Here is a 19538-nt window from a genome sequence, read left to right on the forward strand (position 1 = left end):
CCAAAGTTCCCTTGGCATTCCGCCTCATGTTATTGGGCGCACCCCTAAATAGATTTTCTGGATCTGCCACTGACAGATATATACATACAGTCTTTACTACTCCCATGTAAGAGTGTAAAGATATGACGATACGGTATTGTATCGTGATATGAGGTCTACACTACAATGCAATAATTTATGGCAGATGTGTCACAATACATACATGTACCTGTTTTAATTTTTAATAGTTTTCATAAAAAAGATGATGTGAAAATGTATGGACTTACATGCATATACATGCCCAAGTTGTACTACTGAGTTTCTTTACATGTACTTCAAGCAAGAGACTAAGTTTTAGACAGAAATACCATACAAGTGGCAAGAGGATCTAGTACATGTCACATGAAAAGATGGTTTTTACTTGTGAATGGAATACATACTTTACATAGAGGACTCATCAGTAGTGTTTATAATATGTAAAATATCAACCGAGTCTATATTAATCGGTATTTGTCAAGGCTCTGCCGAGACAAATACAGATTAACTAAGAGATGGATACTTTATATATTAAAAAAACACGAGTAGTGAATTCTATTTATCCTATAACACTTTTAAAATAACATTTTTATTTGATATTTAGTAAATCAAAGTTCTGAAGTTGCATCGCGATTAGCACAAATAAAAGTTTGACGTCACACACTTCAACTAAATCTCATCAAAACATTATGCTCAGGTATACAAGTCTTGTTGGTTGTAAACAAATGACCCATTCACAGCAAGACATTATTAACCGAGTTAATAATGGTAAATATCAAATGGGTTTATGACATGGATATCATGGGTAAGTTATAGGATAAATAGAGGTTATTACCAGTGTTTTTCGGTATCGTCAACATCAAATATTAGGAATAAAAATTGTATTATGTGAGTCTCTGGCAAGCATAATACATTATTTTTATTCCTAATATATGATATTGACGATACCGAAATACACGAGGGTAATAATCTCTTTATCATATAAGCTCAAGCTTAATACAACATGTTTTTGTAAACTGTACAAGCAACTTTAATTCCAGTCCGCCATTACTAGATATTCCAATGACGTAAGAATATGTGGCGCGGTGTATTTTTGAATGGAAATGACGTCATTTTGGATGTCCTTACATCAAAATAAAGTTATGCCTAACGTTTTTTGTTTTCTGAACGCTGGACAGCTTTCAGTGTCAAACTGCCATTGAAATGTTTTTATTTGATGACTATGAATGCATACGTCAATCATGGAGTGTCACCCAAGTACGTTTGCTTAAATGTCAATAAACCTAGTGCCGAGACCTCGACTAATCTACATCTAATTTGCAAAGTTATCAAATTCTTAAAGTATGTGATCTGAAAAATATCACTGATTGCACTGAAAATGTAAGACATTATAGGATAAATTTACTTATCACATATCATATCATGACCCACGTATTAGGATACATATTTTATCACCACCACCTCTAACATCAAACCTCTACTCCCACCAATTTCCAAAGGTACTGTAAGTCATAATATTATACAGCTCATACTGGCAGTGAAAGAAGATGAAAATGGTCACTGAGGTTACCATATGTTAAGGAACTTGAGAAGGGTACTTTGTTCTCTATAAAATTTTCAGGGTGGGACGTAGCCCAGTGGTACAGCACTCGCTCGATGCACAGTCGGTCTGGGATCGATCCCCGTCGGTGGGCCCATTGGGCTATTTCTCATTCCAGCCAGTGCACCACGACTAGTATATCAAAGGCTGTGGTATGTACTACCCTGTCTGTGGGATGGTGCGTATAAAAGATCCCTTGCTGCTAATCGAAAAAAGTAGCCCATGAAGTGGCGACAGCGGGTTTCCTCTCTCAATATCTGTGTGGTCCTTAACCATATGTCTGACACCATATAACTGTAAATAAAATGTGTTGAGTGCATCGTTAAATAAAACATTTCTTTCTATAACATTTTCAAGCAAACAATATGGGCCGAATTTATGAAGCCTGTTTTTCTTAAATGCAGGTGTTTAAGCATAGTAACTGTATGTAGTTACACACGTCAGTCTAAAACAGGCTTTGTAAACTTGGCCCTATTTGTTTTATGATGTCATTTTGTTTTCACCCTGTGTACAGCATTTGTTTTAGTTTAAAACTATGCCTACATTCTCAAAACTATCTGAGCATAATATATACTCTTCAAAAAAAGTAGGGGAACCCTAATAAGAATTTACGATTGCCATAATTGTAAGATATATTAGCTGTGGGGAATGGTTATATGATAAAAGTGAATTGATTGGGCAAACATTACAACCAGTAGTTCAGTATTACAGTAGGTTTTATGACCACCAAAGATCTTGAAGGACGATTGGGGTCAGAAGTAAAATTTGAAAGTTGACGGGTTTTTTTATCAGTAAGTTGCAAATTCAAACAATAAAAATGACCAACACAAAACAATAACAACTGTATGATCACAGAATGAAAAAGACTGACAGGAATAATGTTCCACAGTGATTAATGGACCTTCCTGGAAATTGTCAAAATCGAGAATGACACCCCACGCACGTGTACAGGGCAACTGCGTGATGCATGTGCAAACTATGGAATGTGTTTCAGTGTGTTGATAAACAAACCTGAACGTTCTTTACTAGGATGTCTGTGGTCAAAACGTATGTTCGGTCTAATAGTTGATATTAACATTAATATTTCAGGTTCCCCTACTTTTTTTGAAGAGTATATATACTAAATAATTTATGGAACACATCCAAACATGCATTACAAACTCACGCCTTCTCCATCTAATGCGAATCTGTTGGATATAATTCCCCATGTGGCTATCCCAAGAGCCACCAGCTTCTGGTCTTGAATGCCATGGGCCATCGTGTATTCATGTATCGCTTCTCCAACAATCTGCATAATTCCTGTCCCTGTACCACCGGTAATTATCCAAGCTCCTGAAACATTTACAAAACAACAAATTACTAGGCTAACTCTCATTATATTACAGCAACTGGTAACTTTCATCGGCTACTGTAACATTTAATAGAATGAATGAATGAATGAATGTTTAATGACACCCCAGCACGAAAAATACATCGGCTATTGGATGTCAAACTATGGTAATGCAAATAAATAAAGTGATGATCAACATCAATATAAAAATTCAAGACAAACAAAAACAGTGTAAAGAATAAAATGCAAGGAAACGCAATGTTCCATGAGAAAAAAACAGCTGATCTAAGGAGAATTCCCACCCCTGTAAAAGAGATTATATTTATTATATTAACGAAAAATGGATATAACATAACTAGGTAGAGAATTTTCAGGAAGGAAATGTTTTATTTAACGACACACTCAACACATTTTATTTATGGTTATATGGCGTCAGGCATATAGTTAAGGACCACACAGATATTGAGAGGGGAAACCCGCTGTCACCACTTCATGGTCTACTCTTTTCGATTAGCAGCAAGGGATCTTTTATATGCACCATCCCACAGACAGGATAGTACATACCACGGTCTTTGTTACAACAGTTGTGGAGCTCTGACTGGAAAGAGAAATAGCCCAAAGGGTCCACCGATGGGGATCGATCCTAGATATTCTTCAGTTTACACTGACAACACATGTTTAACTTACCAGTGCTGGCGGCTGCATGACACAAGCCCTGTTTTAGGATGTCCTTTAGCCGTGGTTTCATCTCAAAACGCTTGGCACCACCCGTAACGGAAATTAGCAGTTTTGGAATCGGAAGATGCCAATACTTGGTAAGTATTTTCCAGACATTCTCAAGGTCAGTAACACTATCAAGTCGCACATACTAAAACCAAAACAAGAGTTATTACCTTTAAAAGAGATGGCCCATCAACAAATAACACCTAAGTTATAATTATAATAAATTTTTAAAGATTTTAAAACATATACTGGTAGTAAATACTCTTCAAAAAAAGTAGGGGAACTCCAATAAGAATTTACAATTGCCAAAATTGTAAGGTATATTAGCTGTGGGGAATGGTTATATGATAATAGTGAATTAATTGGGCAAACATTACAACTGGTAGTTCAGTATTACAGTAGGTTTTATGACCACCAAAGATTTTGAAGGACGACTGGGGTCAGAAGTGAAATTTAAAATTTGACGTTTTTTTTAATCGGTAAATCGCAAATGGAAACAATAAAAATAACTAAAGACAAAATAATAACAACTGTATGATCAACAGAATGAAAAAGATTGAAAGAAATAATGTTTCACAGTGATTAATGGACCTTCCTGGAAATTGTCAAAATCGAGAATGACACCCCACGCACGTGTACAGGGCAACTATGGAATGTGTTTCGGTGTGTTGATAAACAGACCTGAAGTTATTTACTAGGATGTCTGTGGTCAAAACGTACATGTATGTTCGGTCTAATAGAAAGAAAGAAATGTTTTATTTAATGACGCACTCAACACATTTTATTTACGGTTATATGGCGTCAGACATAATTATGGTTAAGGACCACACAGATTTTGAGAGGAAACCCGCTGTCGCCACTACATGGGCTACTCTTTCCAATTAGCAGCAAGGGATCTTTTATTTGCGCTTCCCACAGGCAGGATAGCACAAACCATGGCCTTTGTTGAACCAGTTATGGATCACTGGTCGGTGCAAGTGGTTTACACCTACCCATTGAGCTTTGCGGAGCTCGGTCTAATAGTTGATATTAACATTAATATTTAAGGTTCCCCGACTTTTTTTGAAGAGTATATATATATATATATATATACCTCAATCCTCTGTAATCTTGAATTTGTCGGGTTTGTCCTTTCATAATGAAATTTGACTGTCTTAATGACTATAAAATTTAAATACCAAAACAGCAAAAATACTCTTTAAACAAGAGTACCGGTGAGGTACATCATATGCCCATCAGGAGTTTGATGGAAAATCATATCTATATTCCATATCTATACTCTTCAAAAGAAGAAACGCAAAACCACATTGTCGTAACATTTGGAGAATTGATTTAATTATTGAATGGTGAGTCCGATAATTACCAAATGTTGCAGGATTGTTCACAATTCACTCTAGTCCATTGTGAGTAAGTGATAGGACACACCACCAAGGTCAAGGTCATCTGGAGTCAATACCGGGTGTGGCCTCCGCGTGTGTTGACAACTGCCTGGCACCGCCTGCCCATTGAAGCAACCAGAGTATGGATGACGTCCCGGAGGATGGTGGCCCACTCGGCCTGCAAGGCTGCTGCCAGCTCGGGCAGGGTCTGGGGCTGTGGTTGTCGCTGTCGGTCCAACTCGTCCCATAGATGCTCAATTGGGTTCAAATCCGGTGATATCGATGGCCAAGGAAGGACATTAATGTTGTTGTTCTGTAGGAAAGCCGTTGTGAGACGTGCTGTGTGAGGCCTGGCGTTGTCATGTTGGAACACTGCGTTGGCGTTGGCCATAACTGGAACGATGTGTGGCCGGAGGATCTGGTCAATGTAGCCCTGTGCATTCAGGTTGCCCTGCACGTGGACCAGGTCAGTTCTGCCAGTGTGTGAGATGGCTGCCCACACCATGACACTACCCCCGCCGAATCTGTCCACTTCCTGCACGCAGTTTGCCGCATAATGTTCACCACGACACCTATACACGCGACATCTTCCATCATGACGTCGGAGCAGAAATCGGGACTCGTCACTGAACCACACCTGTCTCCATCGCAGTTGAGGCCATTGTCGATGAATCTGGCACCACTGCAGTCGGAGTCGACGGTGTTGTGGTGTTAAGATGACACCTCGAACTGGACGTCTGGCACGAATTCCTACCTCACGTAGGCGGTTCCGTACGGTCTGGTCGGATATCCTGCGCAAACCTGGTATTGCTGCGGCTGTGGAGGTGGCAGTAGTCAATCGTTCCCGAAGGTGGCGTACCCGGATGTAGCGGTCCTGCCCTGGGGTAGTGACCCGTGGTCGACCGGATCTAGGGAGGTCACGTGTTGATCCATGTTGCTGGTAACGGTCCCACAGTCTGGAGATGGTGCTTGGGGACACATGGAATGCCCTGGCAACGGCCGTTCTGGATTCGCCTGCGTCTAGTCGGCCGATGGCATTGTTTCTCTGCGGTTCACTGAGACGTGGCATGTCCTGGATTGTCAACTGTCGGCCAGATACAGAGGCCAGGCAAGCGAACACCCTGCACTTTTATACTGTCGGTGTTCATGTTGCACGTGCAGACAACGCACGTGCAGTGGTGACATGGTTTGCACGTGGCTGCGTTTTTGCGAATATTCACATTTTGGAACTTTATTGTACAGTAGCTGCGTTTTATCGAATGTAACCGTGGGAATGTGTTTGGGACATGCAATTACCTTATATTCACAAAGCATGAACCGGTAGAAAACATAAAATCGGAGTTATAACCCATTTGTACCCTTTTGCGTTTCTTTTTTTGAAGAGTATATATTAATGAATATGTTACAGGTATGATTCAAGTCTAATTATGTGAAATGTTTGCAATGGGATGGATGGGATGAACAGTCTGTTTTGGACCAACCACCATCCTAAGTTGTTCCTATATGTGGTTTGATGGTCCTGTATGCCACTGTATGCAAGATATGATCTGGAGAAAGATTTACTGTTATGTGCAGTAGACCGTGAAAGGTACGTCACTATGACCTAGTAATAGTATGCAAGATCTGTATGCAAGATCTGGTCCAGACAAGTATTTACTGTTATGTGCATTAGACCATGAAAAGTAGGTCACAGTGACCTAGTAACAGAACGTGACACACCGCCATCCCAAGTTGTTCCTACATGTGAGGTTTGATGGTCCTGTATGCATCTGTATGCAAGATCTGGTCTGGACAAGGATTTACTGTTATGTGCATTAGAGTCTAGACCGTGAAAAGTAGGTCACAGTGACCTAGTAATAGTACATGACAAACCGCCATCCCAAGTTGTTCCTATATGTGAGGTTTGATGGTCCTGTATGCATTTGTATGCAAGATCTGGTCTGGACAGCAGGGCTTCTAGAATGTTTATCAAATCCACTAACCATGGGATCAGTGATTTTAAAAATGTACTAGCCATGATTAAAACTTCACTAGCCCTACTTTACTTTTAGTTAATGCAATTTTACTAAATAACAGTAATAATCAGATGTCATCTAAAAAGGGAAATAGTGCTAAAAACCCCACTAACATTGGTGGATTGGAGTTTAGGCAGGATATTCATATTTACAAAATAGACTTAACTGCAACATTTGACAATTTTATTCACTAGCCATCGGGCATGGCAGTAGTAGTTATTTACTAGCCCACCACTGAATATCACTAGCTATGGGAGTGGGGCTACCATAATATAGAAGTCCTGGGACAAAAAAAAGTTAACAGACAGACGGACAACACCATACCATAATACGACCCATCATAGATGGGCGTATAAAAAGAAACTTACTGGAGAGTTCCGTGTGTCATGACCGAAACCTCTAAAGAAGATCTCCCCGAAGGAATCACAGGCCATAGTCTCGGTGTGTGTTTTTTGGTGCCAGAAGTCATGATCTGTATCAATGTTGCACTCCAGGCCTTTATCCACATGCCAGTGAAAATCACGACCACACTGGCAGGCGTTACTAAAGGACAGAAAAAAACCCGCATAATAAAAGAATTTAAAAATAACAATTTTATAATATATTTCACACCTTCAATACAGTTTGAATATATGGATGGGGATGGGGAGGGGGAATCAGGCTTGATGTAAAAAATACATATATACATGTATGTATATATACATGTATGTATATATATATATATATATATATATATATATATATATATATATATATATATATATATATATATATACACACACACACACACACACAGATATATATATATATATATCGAAGGCACATTGGCCAAGTTCAGTGTTTCTGATCAATACACATACAAACAGTTGTGTTGTATTACAGTATATATAATATCATTTTTACACATTTTTCATAAATGATTAACCGTTTCCTTAATGCACAAATAGATGGACAAAGAAGTGACATATCATCAACAAAACTAAATTTATTTAGAAAATACTTCACCAACATAACATACAGGGTTGAAAATTAACATGAAAACCAAGGTTGCCAGCAGGGCCAGTTGAAGAAAAGTCTTACTGGCCCTTCTAAAATTCAACTAGCCCTCCAATTATCACATTGTAATTTAACTGCACAGATAAAATTAAAACTAGAGTGTTTTCTTGTTGAATAATAACCGTTTGCGTTAAAGAAAACCAATGACTTGACGTTTAACTTCATAATGAATAAGGAAGGAAGGAAATGTTTTATTTAACGACGCACTCAACACATTTTATTTTACAGTTGTCGGACATAATGAATAAAGTACAAATTCATATAAAAACATGTTATTACCGTATATCTTCGCCTATAAGTCGATTTTTTTTCACCCAAAAATTATTTTATAACTTGGGGGGTCGACTTATAAGAGGGTAAAAAAAGTTCACCAAAAAATATTACTGTTTTGGGGATTATTTTACAAGTTTTATTGTTGAAGTATGCCATGTATTTATACTCAAATATGTTAATTTGACACATTTATTTTTTATAACCTATTTTTTTTGGCATTAGAACGGTTTTGGTTATGCGAAAAGGCGTACGATCTCACTCACATGCCAAGACAACAGTCCACTTAGTTAAATTAACAGTCATAACTAATAGTAAAAATGTAAACAATACCAACTACCTGTTGCCTGAGTTTATTTTGAAATCTGGTCACTGGCATTAATGGTTGTTCAAACAATGTTTTGGCGGTGATTAACTTCATGAATATTACTAAGCTTTCCCTTAAAATAGACTGATCTCTGCAGTTCACTTATCTAGAGCAATAGGGACACACATCATTTGGTACAAAAACCAGTGTACTTTCCAGAGTTATCCTCCTTACATGTATTAATATGGCGGCAAAACGTGATACTTTCAGTTTTATCGTAGTGATCTGTTGTCAGTGTTTATAAATAAAGTTGTTGTCTGTGCACAAAACCATCTGTACAGTACTATACAGTAACAGTCAAACAGCTTTCACTTTCTACTAAGGGAATATTTCGTTTTGATGCTATGTAATAATGATAGTTTGATTGGAATAGTCTGATCATATTGCGATGTACAAAACGTGAAAACCGAAGTTTGTAAAATAATTTTCTTTTGTTCAAATATTATTGTTCTCATGTGCTGAAAATAAGAAATATTTCAATATTTATAAGTAGTTTTTCATGGGTCGACTTATAAACGGGTCAATAAAAAAATACGTTTTCAGGGCTTGAAATTAGGGACTCGACTTATAGCCGAGATCGACTTACAGGCGAAGATATACGGTAAGTTTTAAACCCATACAAACTAAAAAAAAGAAAAGAAAAAGAAACCCAGTATAAATAAACATGTTTCTTTACAAAGTACCATTAAATGAAACATATTAAATCTCATTTTCAATAGAGGGTAAAAGATAATGCAGTAGAAACAGACTAAATGTAGAACTGCGCGTGCGTTAGTAAACTAGTCTGGGAGTGGCAGTCCTCTTTGTTGAGGGATGGAATAAACTTTGTGGTGATGCAATAGGGGTGAAATTCCCAGCAAATGGTTTTCTCGGGAGTGGCTGTTCTCCTAGACAGAGATCCATGGAATCACCCACTGTTTTGCCCATTTGCTTTGTGCAGAGATATACGACCCTGATCATGTATTACAGTTGTGTCATTCAGATTACCTTGGATGTTCCATCAATTGCCTTAAAACTTGTATCACACAAAAAAGAGTTAACCTATGCAGTTTGTTGGTAATTTGTAAATAATTTTTGTTTAATTTACACTGCACTTTTACCCCCAATAAAATGTTATTTGAGACAGTATGGGTTTAAAATTTAATAAATTAATATGTTTTTATTTGAATTTATCTTTATTAATTATGTTGGCGCTGTCAACAGAACATGTTCTATGTCTTCTGCTGCCAGATCTGTAGTACACGCCAACATAGACGCGGTGTGTTTTGTCACATTCGATTCAGTATCAGTGTTTCTTTTTTAACTAGTACCATATTCGCCAGACACTAAAATCGATGGTTGCCCAACGGACTATGTACTTTGTTAAATTTTTAGTCGCCCTTAGCCAATAAAGGTCGCCACGGGCCACCGGGCAACTGCTAGTTTTCAACCCTGAACATCCTATATATCATTATTATTTACTCACAATTCACTATTATTTACTCACAATTCACTATTATTTACTCATAATTTACTATCGGGTGAAGGTTATGGATAGGGTTGGGATATGGTTAATGGATGAAGTGCATTAACAAAGATACAGTATGGTGTGATGCAGCAGGTTATAAATATCTCATATAATTCAGTATATCTATCTAAACTACATGTACAAAATGTAGGTAAATATTTTAAAGTTATGTTTTTGCAAGTTACCTTTAACTTGGCTGTTAATAACTCAAATATGTGAACATTATAAACTCTATAATTTAAATTATTACCTTCTTGATTTACTGTTTCTTGCATACCGGTTGCATTCTCTCTGATCTATGTTACTGCTAATGAAATCTGCAATCTTGCCCTGAAAAATAGATATAGTATATTATACAAAAATTATATATACATACATGTATATATATATACATGTAGGTATGTACATGTATACAATAGCGGGGTTTCACCAAATCTCCAAATGATATTTAAATTTGAATATAGTGTAGTGAAGATATGTCATTACCAATTTGCCAAAAGCACACACATATTCCATGTTCATAAATGTATGCTACATGTACATTTGTATCTAATGAACCTGGAAGAAAAGCTACATGTACTTATTAATGTATAATGTATAGTGTGCATTTGTAAGCAATCTTAACAATTTAACATTCAAGTGCATGAACAGACTGAACATAACAGTTGGGTTTTATGTAACTACATGTAGCAAGGAGATTTAAATAAATTTAAAATTCCAAATTCTGTTACTAATTGAGCCAAAGTCCAAACCAGTGCCGTACATGTTGTATATGTAATGTTTAAAGTCAAATTCCTCAGATAAAACCGTGATAATATGATATATATTTCTTCAATATATCAATAACTGAGCCACTTGGCTAAGATCACAATTACAAAAATTTTACCACTGCTACACTATTAAAAATTATTAACATTTTAAACTCTTACGTTATCTAGCCTTCTCTTTGTCGGCAAATCTCTGGAGGAGATCTGGACGGTTTCAATTCTTTTCAGCTTTCTGCTTAGCCCTGTTCTGAAACTTTCCCCAAAGCTGATTTCGGCATCATTATCGGAAGACTGCAGAGTGTAAGTACCCGTGCTGTGAAGGGAATAGGTATCTGCCCCCTTAGCACCAGAATTCTTACGGCTGTCTGCCTTATACACCGGATTATCTACTCCTTTTTCTACAGTGTAAGTAGTCGTGCTGTTAAGCGATTCACTAGCTGGTTTCCATTTCTTCTTCTTCAACCTCCTCACTTCTGAGTCGTCCACTCCATGTTTGCTCTCTTTGTGTTCACTGGGAGTATGAACGCCATCACCTTGTTCTCCCATAAGATTCCTCGATGATCGTTTTTTGTGCTTTTTTGGTTTAGGAATCTTCGATAATTTATGTTTATCAGGCGGCTGATAGTCTCCTTTGAATGGATCGGTCAGGTCCATGTTGTCAAGCATCTCATCGTAAGTATTGTGTCGCTCGTACCTGGGTGCTCGAGGTGCACTTGGGGGCATTGTCAACACTGACTCGAGATGCTTGTCGTGCCTTGGGCTGGGGGAAACACTGGCTACCGTAGGAGTCATCTCAATATGCTGGTGATGTGGACTTGCTTCTTCGCTTGAGGATCCCTTTTTCAATTGTTTTCTTTCTGACTCTGGTGGAGCTCGAGTCTCACCATGGTGGATCTCATCGAGTCTGGAAGACTTACTGTCTTCCGACATGTCCAGCGTCCACTGATTGACCCTGTGACCAGGAGAACCAGACGTGGACGGCATAATTATGGGTCTGAACGGAGAATCTGAAGAATCTCTAGCCACAGGATCATGTGCATGGTCACCGAAATGCCGATGATGCGGAGGTTTTGACATACCTGGATGAAAGTCTTCAATATCAAATGTGTGACTCTGTTTGCTCATAATGTAAATGGGATATGCATCAAAGAGTCTTTGTTTGAATAAGATGAATGTCAAGGTACAGATACAGGTATGTCAGTGATGGACAATAATTAAGTTGATTGTGTTGTTGATTCCATGTTGATCTGAAAATGAAAGAATACACAAACATTTATAGTACAGACTATACATATCAGTGTTCGAGATTAAAACATTTGGGTAGTATCCCAGTCGGATACTAACATTTCAAAATCTGGTATCCCACCTGAGAATTTAGTATCCCACTTAAATGAAATTCATAAATAACACTGTAACAAACTTGGACTTAACTGTTACTTAACTTCATCAGTAAATGACGACTTTCATTGTTTCAGCGAAAAATAAAAACGCAGGATTTAAAACAAAAACACAACATTATATGGTGTCCCATTGGGATACTGGGTTACTGAAGTCTGGTATCCAAAATTAAATTCTGGTATCCCCAGGATATCGGGATACCGTTAATCTCGAACACTGCATATACATACATACACACATACAATGTACATATACATGCATGCGCACACACAATTATACATATACATGTACATACATATATAAATTCATATATATACATACATACATACATACATACATACATACATACATACATACATATATATATACACATATATAATTAATATTACTTAAAAACTAATTAATTTTTTTTTAAATTCACTTGCCCATAGTGCAGGGCACACATTAAGTCAATATACTTTTTTTAATGTGCAGGGCGAGTTGCTTCCCTCTATTTATCACAGTTAACATGGCGGGGAACGTTTTAAAGGTTGTCGTTGGAAGATTTATTTTGTTAATAATGACACAAGTACTTCAATTAGGATTTAGTGAGTATCATGAAAAACTGTGAACAGGTTTACACCATAAACCGGCAGGGTTGAAAATTAACATGAAAACTATGGTCACCAGCAGGGCCAGTTGAAGAAAATCATACTGGCCCTTTTCAAATTCAACTAGCCCTTAAAATTATCAAAATGAAATTCAACTGCACAGCCAAAATCAAAATAAGAATTATAGTCTTTATTGTACCATGTGCTCACCGCATATAGTCTGTTTGCTTCAAAAGGAAACTGATGAATTGGCATGCAACTTAATAATATATTTTTATATGAATTTTAACTTTTGAAGTTTTAAACCCATACCAACTCAAATAATATTTTTTTGAAAACGATATCCAGTATAAATAATAAATGGTTTTATTTTTTTAATTATATTAAATTTTTACATATTTACCATTAAATTATACAGATTAAATCTCATTTTTAGTACAGAAGTGAAGGCAAAATGCTAGCACAGACAATGTATTCAGCATGACTTGCATTGTCTCTGAAGCAAAACAAATAATGCAGTACAAAGAGACATAGATGTAGAACCGCACGTGCTTTAGTAATTAAAGGAAGGGACAATCAAGGCATTTGACCTGGTATGCATATTCAACGATATATAATGCACATTACTGCTTAATATCAACAAGTATAATCCTATAGTTAATTAATAAAACGGTTAAATGTGACGGCTATTATATATAACGGGTGCAGCCATTTTGTACCATCCCAGTGAATATGCCCTTTGGCGAGCTGGTGGTTACGTAATACCTAACGTGTCACGTCAGGAATTAGTCTTCGAACTGAAGAAACAAAACATACCAGATTTTTTGCGGATGCATCGCAATATTCTGTAATAATAGTCATCCCAGTAAGCCAGCAACAATTATATATTACTTTTAATACAAAATAAACCACCATTGTCAAAGTGTTGAAATAACTGTATTAAGGTTTGTACATAAATTAACCCACGTACTGAAATAATAATCGGAGTGTTTTCTTAGTTAAGTGGTCTTTTCTTTCTGTGGCCTGTACCTGTGGTTCCTGATTGGCAGGTGTATATTTAGACGGTCCCCAGACACTGTGTCTAGACACACTAAAAAGACGTGCCTCTTTTATTAAGATCACAGGGTATTGTGTGTTAATTAACCGCACGGACATCCCTCTAATCGTAATCGGTCAGCCGTCTTGTTTTATTACTGTAAGTAATTCTGTAAAACCCTTGATTAAGTAGACTTTCCCATCTAAAATCACAAAACTGACCAATTACGTAGTATCGTGAGTGGTCGTTTTTTGCTCGAACGTAGCATACCAATAGGCTTAATAATAATATGCATTTTTTTCTTTGGATTTTTGAAAAAAGAAAAATACTATAACTCCATTTCGTTCTATTGATGCAAACTGAAATATATTTAGTTAAATAGTTTATTATACTATCAAGTCATTTATGTTGTTTTACAAGTCAGGTTGATGAAAGCGAAGCGCCTTGTCGTAAATTAGAGCATTTGTTTACACTGTGCATAGAGCAGATGGACGGAGTTGACATCACTTCGCCCCAAGCTATACCACCGGACGTCACAAAAACGAAACAAAATGTCTGCCCCCAGTTAGCATGAATAATCATGTTTTTTTATTAACTCTAAAATTACGCGTTTTTCATTTGTTAAAGTGTCAGTATGTGTTGGTGGTCCGGGTATGCATCTTTCCAACACATAAATCTCTTGTTTGAGTTTACTCTACCTTTAAAGTAGTCTGGGAGTGGCAGTCCTCTTTGTAGCAATGCAAGAGGGGTAAAATCTCCAGTAAATGATCTCCTCGGGAGTGGCTGTCCCAAAGATGAGACACTAGATAGAGATCCATGAAATCATCCAATATTTTGCCAAATGCCCATTGGACTGCATTCTGCAGAGATACGGCCCTGATCATGTATTACAGTTTTGTCGTTCAGATTACCTTGGATGATCCATCAATTGCCTTAAACCTATATCAGGAAAGAAGATTTAATCTGTGCAGTTTGGTGGCAATTTACAAATATATATATATATATTTTAATTTAACCTGAATATCCCATCCCCCACCCCCATTTTTTTAAATTTGAGATGGCATGGGTTCAACATTTAATAAATTAATGTTTTTATATGAATTTTATCTTTACTCATTATGAAGTTACATGCAAATTAATTGGTTCCCTTTTGATGCAAATGGAAAATGGCCTAAAATTAATATTGTCTGCCTTAGTAAAATGTATGTGTGTGTGTGTGTGTGTGTGTGTGTTTTCATGCATGATACCGATGACAATCAATTGATTGGCCTTTGGAATAAGCCCAGAAGTAATGGAAAATTAATTGTTACTTTTATGTACAAGACAGATTTTGATTTTGTCACAGAATAAAACAGTCTAAGCTAATAAATTATGATTATTTTTTTTCTTCAGTGTCTTCAATACGTTTTGAGCTCTATTTTCAGACTGACCAGGCCCAAAGCCACAGATGCTGAGGCAGGCGTTTTCAAAATATAGATCATAATCTATGTATTCTACTACCAGAATATTTCAAGCCAGCACATATGTGGTATGTTTTGTTACATTTGGTTCAGTTTTAGTGTTTCTTTTTTGAACTGGTACCATATTAGCCAGACCCTAGTATGTAGATGGTCGTCCAATGGACTACCTTTGTAAAATTCTTAGCTGTCCTTAGCCAATAAAGGTCGCCGCGGGCGACTGCTAATTTTCAACCCTGAACCGGTCTATTTGCATTTGACTTGTTTTTAAGAAATCTACATATGACTGAACCCTGATATCAAAATACTTTTATTGAATTAAGGAAATTCCTCAAAACAAAGTTCATATCTAATCATTCAAAATATGTATACACGAGTGTCATTTTTCACTATGTGCACTACATTAAATAGTGTGTAATATTAAACACACCTAAATAAACAATAGTTTCACACCGCTGTCATTGTCAAAGTCTTGTCTGCTTCGCAGATTCATTGCATAAGAGTTCTGGTGACGTCACTGACATGCGTCACTCTTGAAAAACAATAGCCCGGTTTACGGGAGTAGCTGAAGAATGTCAACATTAGACTACGACATGCATTTAATCTCTTCACAACAGAAAATCGCATGGATATTATTATTAACATACTTACCATTTGTGACACCCAATAGCCGATGTGTATTTTTGTGCTGGGGTGTCATTAAACATTCATTCATTCATTCATTAATCATTCATTCATTCATTCATTAATCATTCATTCATTATTAACATTTGTTGGATGATTTTGACAATAAAGTGAACAAGGTAAAACATTAGTGCATCAAAATGATTGTACATTACAATGTGCATATGCAGAAATCATTTCCTGTCAACAGCCCGGTTCACAGTGACTTGAGGTCACAGTAGGTCATAAATTTTGGGTTTGTAACAATTTTCCAATGTAGAAAGAAACACACGTGACTTTATTTTGAAATGCTGGACAACTCGCCCCAGTGTTTGGACAACTCGCCCCAAACTTTAGTGTTAGTAAATAATTGTGACAAAATTAATAATAAACGCCTACAAATTTGGTGTCATTTTATTTATTAATATTACAGTGAAACCGGAAAGAGTTTGAACCGTACCCATCGAAATCAAAGACTCTAAGACTAACCCTAACTACTGAAAGGGGGGGGGGTACGGGTCGAACTCATGCCAATTAATCAGTGTCGTTAAGAAAAACCTTTTTTGTTAGGGGGGATTACTGAAACTACGTTTATGTGGCTTTAACGGTAACCAGTCAATTCATACCATATAGTCATTTCGTACCCAATTTTACCATTTCGTACCCAAGTCATTTTGTACCTTGGTCATTTCGTACCATAGTTATTTGGTCATTTCGTACCATAGTTATTTCGTACTATGTTTGTTTGGTCATTTCGTACCTTGGTCATTTCGTACCTCAATCATTTATTGTGCAGCTTAGTTGAATGATAGATAGTAAAATGTCGAATTACTAGTTTAAAAAATAAATATTAGGCTAGAAAAAAAAGATGATATATTACTTTCATCTCCTCACGTTTCCGTTCATATGGACATTCCCGAGTTTGCTGCATTATAAGATGTTTCCGACTAATAAAATATTTCTACGATTAAACTTACATATTAAATTTATTTTCTTGTTTAGAATATCAATGTCTGTATATTCAATGTGTTTCTGGTCGTCTTAATATTTGTAAGAAGCCCAAACTGGATTTTGTCTTCAAATAATTTCATACGTACGAAAAAATTTATTTTAAGAAATAAAATCAAATTTAACCTAGTATTAGAATGACCAGAAACACGTTTAATATACAGCCACTAATATGTTATGCAGAAAAATATAGTTGATATGTAATTACAATCATTAAACAGTCTCTGTTAGTCGATAACATCTTTAAAATTTCAGCAAACTCAGGAATGTCCCTTTAATTACCTTGTGTTAGAATAACATATCAAGATCTTCTAAGACAAGCCGATCTCAGAAAAACCTTAATTACCCACGAAGACCGTGTGTTACAAGGCATGTTTACACGTCAACGTTTATTCAGTGGCATACCATGACAAAAATAAGATACCGAGTACGAAATGACTATGGTACGAAATGACCAAACATTATGGTACGAGATGGTAAAAAGTAAGTACTAAATGGCTATGGTACGAAATGACTGTGGTACGAAATGACCAAAGCACTATGGTACGAAATGACTATGGTACAAAATGACCATAAACTATGGTACGAAATGGATGGTACGAAATGACTAGTAACCGCTTTAACACATGCTCAAGCACCTGCTAACAGGCTAAAGCCCCAATCAAAAACTAGATTAAACATCCCATACTAAAATAGGCCTTTTGTTCGTTAGCTGACAAACCGATGGGCTTGCACCTGCTGTAACTATTTTACCAGCAAAAGAAAATCAACTTAAAAATCACCGTTAAAGACTTTACATCACCTAACTTTGTTTATCGGTTACTGACTAACGCCATCTTGTATCTCAGCAACATTGCTTCCGTTACCTAAAAATAGCTGCGGTCTCATGCCACATCTATGAGATATCGAAAATGTCAAAGGTATTGCAATAAAATTTGTTTAAAACAGCGACATTAGGACTTGAGATATTACTTCCTATGTTATTGTCCCTTGCTATACTATCAAGTGCTAATGTTAGTCTGTTAAAAATTAAAAATCTAACTTGAGGACCATAAAAAATTTCATCACATTCCACAAATAGACTAGTCACATGATTCATTTTGCAAAAGTCACGGCACGAAGATGAAGTGCTTGGAAAAATTGATTGTCTGTCTAGTTTGTATTTTTGCAGGTGCATTTGGCCTGCCAAAGAATGATGAGAGCAGTCAGTTTAGTCAAGCGTCGTGTGGTTACGCTGTAAGTTTAAAATATGTTTTTGTTTTGGTCAAAATATGCTTCTTATTTTGCAAGTAGGCCTAAACGGCGGAAGAAAATGTTTTATTTAACGACGCGCTCAACACATTTTTTTAACGGTTATATGACATCAGACATATAGTTATGGACCACACAGATACTGAGAGACGAAACCTGCTGTCGCCACTTCATGGGCTACTCTTTTCAATTAGCAGCATGGGATCTTTTAAATATGCACCATCCCATGGACAGTACATACCACAGCCTTTGTCACACCAATTGTGGAGCACTGGCTGGAATGAGAAATAGCCCAATGGGTCCAGCGACGGGGATCAATCCTAGACCGACCGTGCATCAAGCGAATGCTTTAACACTGGGTTACGTCCCGCCCCGAAGGCTACAGTACGCGAACCTACCATAATTGCGTTTAGATGGCGACTCCGACCAAGCTAGACGGCGTCTAGACTAGTTAGGGAAAAAATTGAAAAATTTCTGTTAGACGGTTGATCGGCGGTCACTGCGAACGTGCACGAGCTACTTGATTTGAGCCTCTGACCTTTTTCTTGTTGTCAGTTGCCGCTATGTTGTCGTTACACTACGTTATGAATTAAAAAAAACAAATTATATATTTATTTCACGTGGGTTTTTTTTTCAAAATCGCGATATACGTGTTTACAAGGCATTCGCACTACACTGAAAATAATAACTAAATAATACATTTATACTGACCATTAACCCTTATAAATCGTTTAAAAGGGAAACGATTACAATAAACAAACAATAAAAAGGAGTGTATGGAGAAGGGAGAGTTCTTCCATTTACTAACAAAAGTGAAATCGAGGGGAAAAGGGGGAAAAGAAAGAATAAGCTTGGTTTTGCGTATGTGATATTTGGCACAGCAGGAAAGTTCATTTCATTTGTGAGGGGAAGTCGAATCTGTTTTTACGTTTACTGTATTTAAAAAAGTAAAATAAATAATAATGAAAACAGAAAGTGAAAACAATAAAATAAAAATGTTTTTAAAAGGATGGTGGGGGAGGGGGGATACTGCGAGTTAGATGGGAAATTAAAAAATATATAAATATTTAAAAATAATACTGTTTGCTTTTGCCTACGTGACAATT

General features: G+C 36.7%; 1 protein-coding gene across 1 annotated transcript in view; it reads right to left on the minus strand.

Annotated features, from left to right (window-relative positions):
* LOC121379703 (transient receptor potential cation channel subfamily M member 2-like) overlaps nt 1–12487 on the minus strand; it is a 36463-nt gene extending 23976 nt beyond the window's left edge. Inside the window, exons 1-5 of the mRNA XM_041508354.1 lie at nt 11192–12487; nt 10513–10592; nt 7431–7605; nt 3633–3813; nt 2781–2947 (exon numbers count right to left, since the gene is read on the minus strand). Coding sequence (XP_041364288.1) covers nt 2781–2947; nt 3633–3813; nt 7431–7605; nt 10513–10592; nt 11192–12154 — 1566 coding nt within the window. The 5' untranslated portion in view covers nt 12155–12487. The remainder of the gene's footprint in view (nt 1–2780; nt 2948–3632; nt 3814–7430; nt 7606–10512; nt 10593–11191) is intronic.
* Between the last annotated feature and the right edge of the window lie 7051 nt (nt 12488–19538).

This window comes from Gigantopelta aegis, chromosome 8, assembly GCF_016097555.1.
Source record: "Gigantopelta aegis isolate Gae_Host chromosome 8, Gae_host_genome, whole genome shotgun sequence".
In the NCBI taxonomy this organism is placed as follows: Eukaryota; Metazoa; Mollusca; class Gastropoda; order Neomphalida; family Peltospiridae; genus Gigantopelta; species Gigantopelta aegis.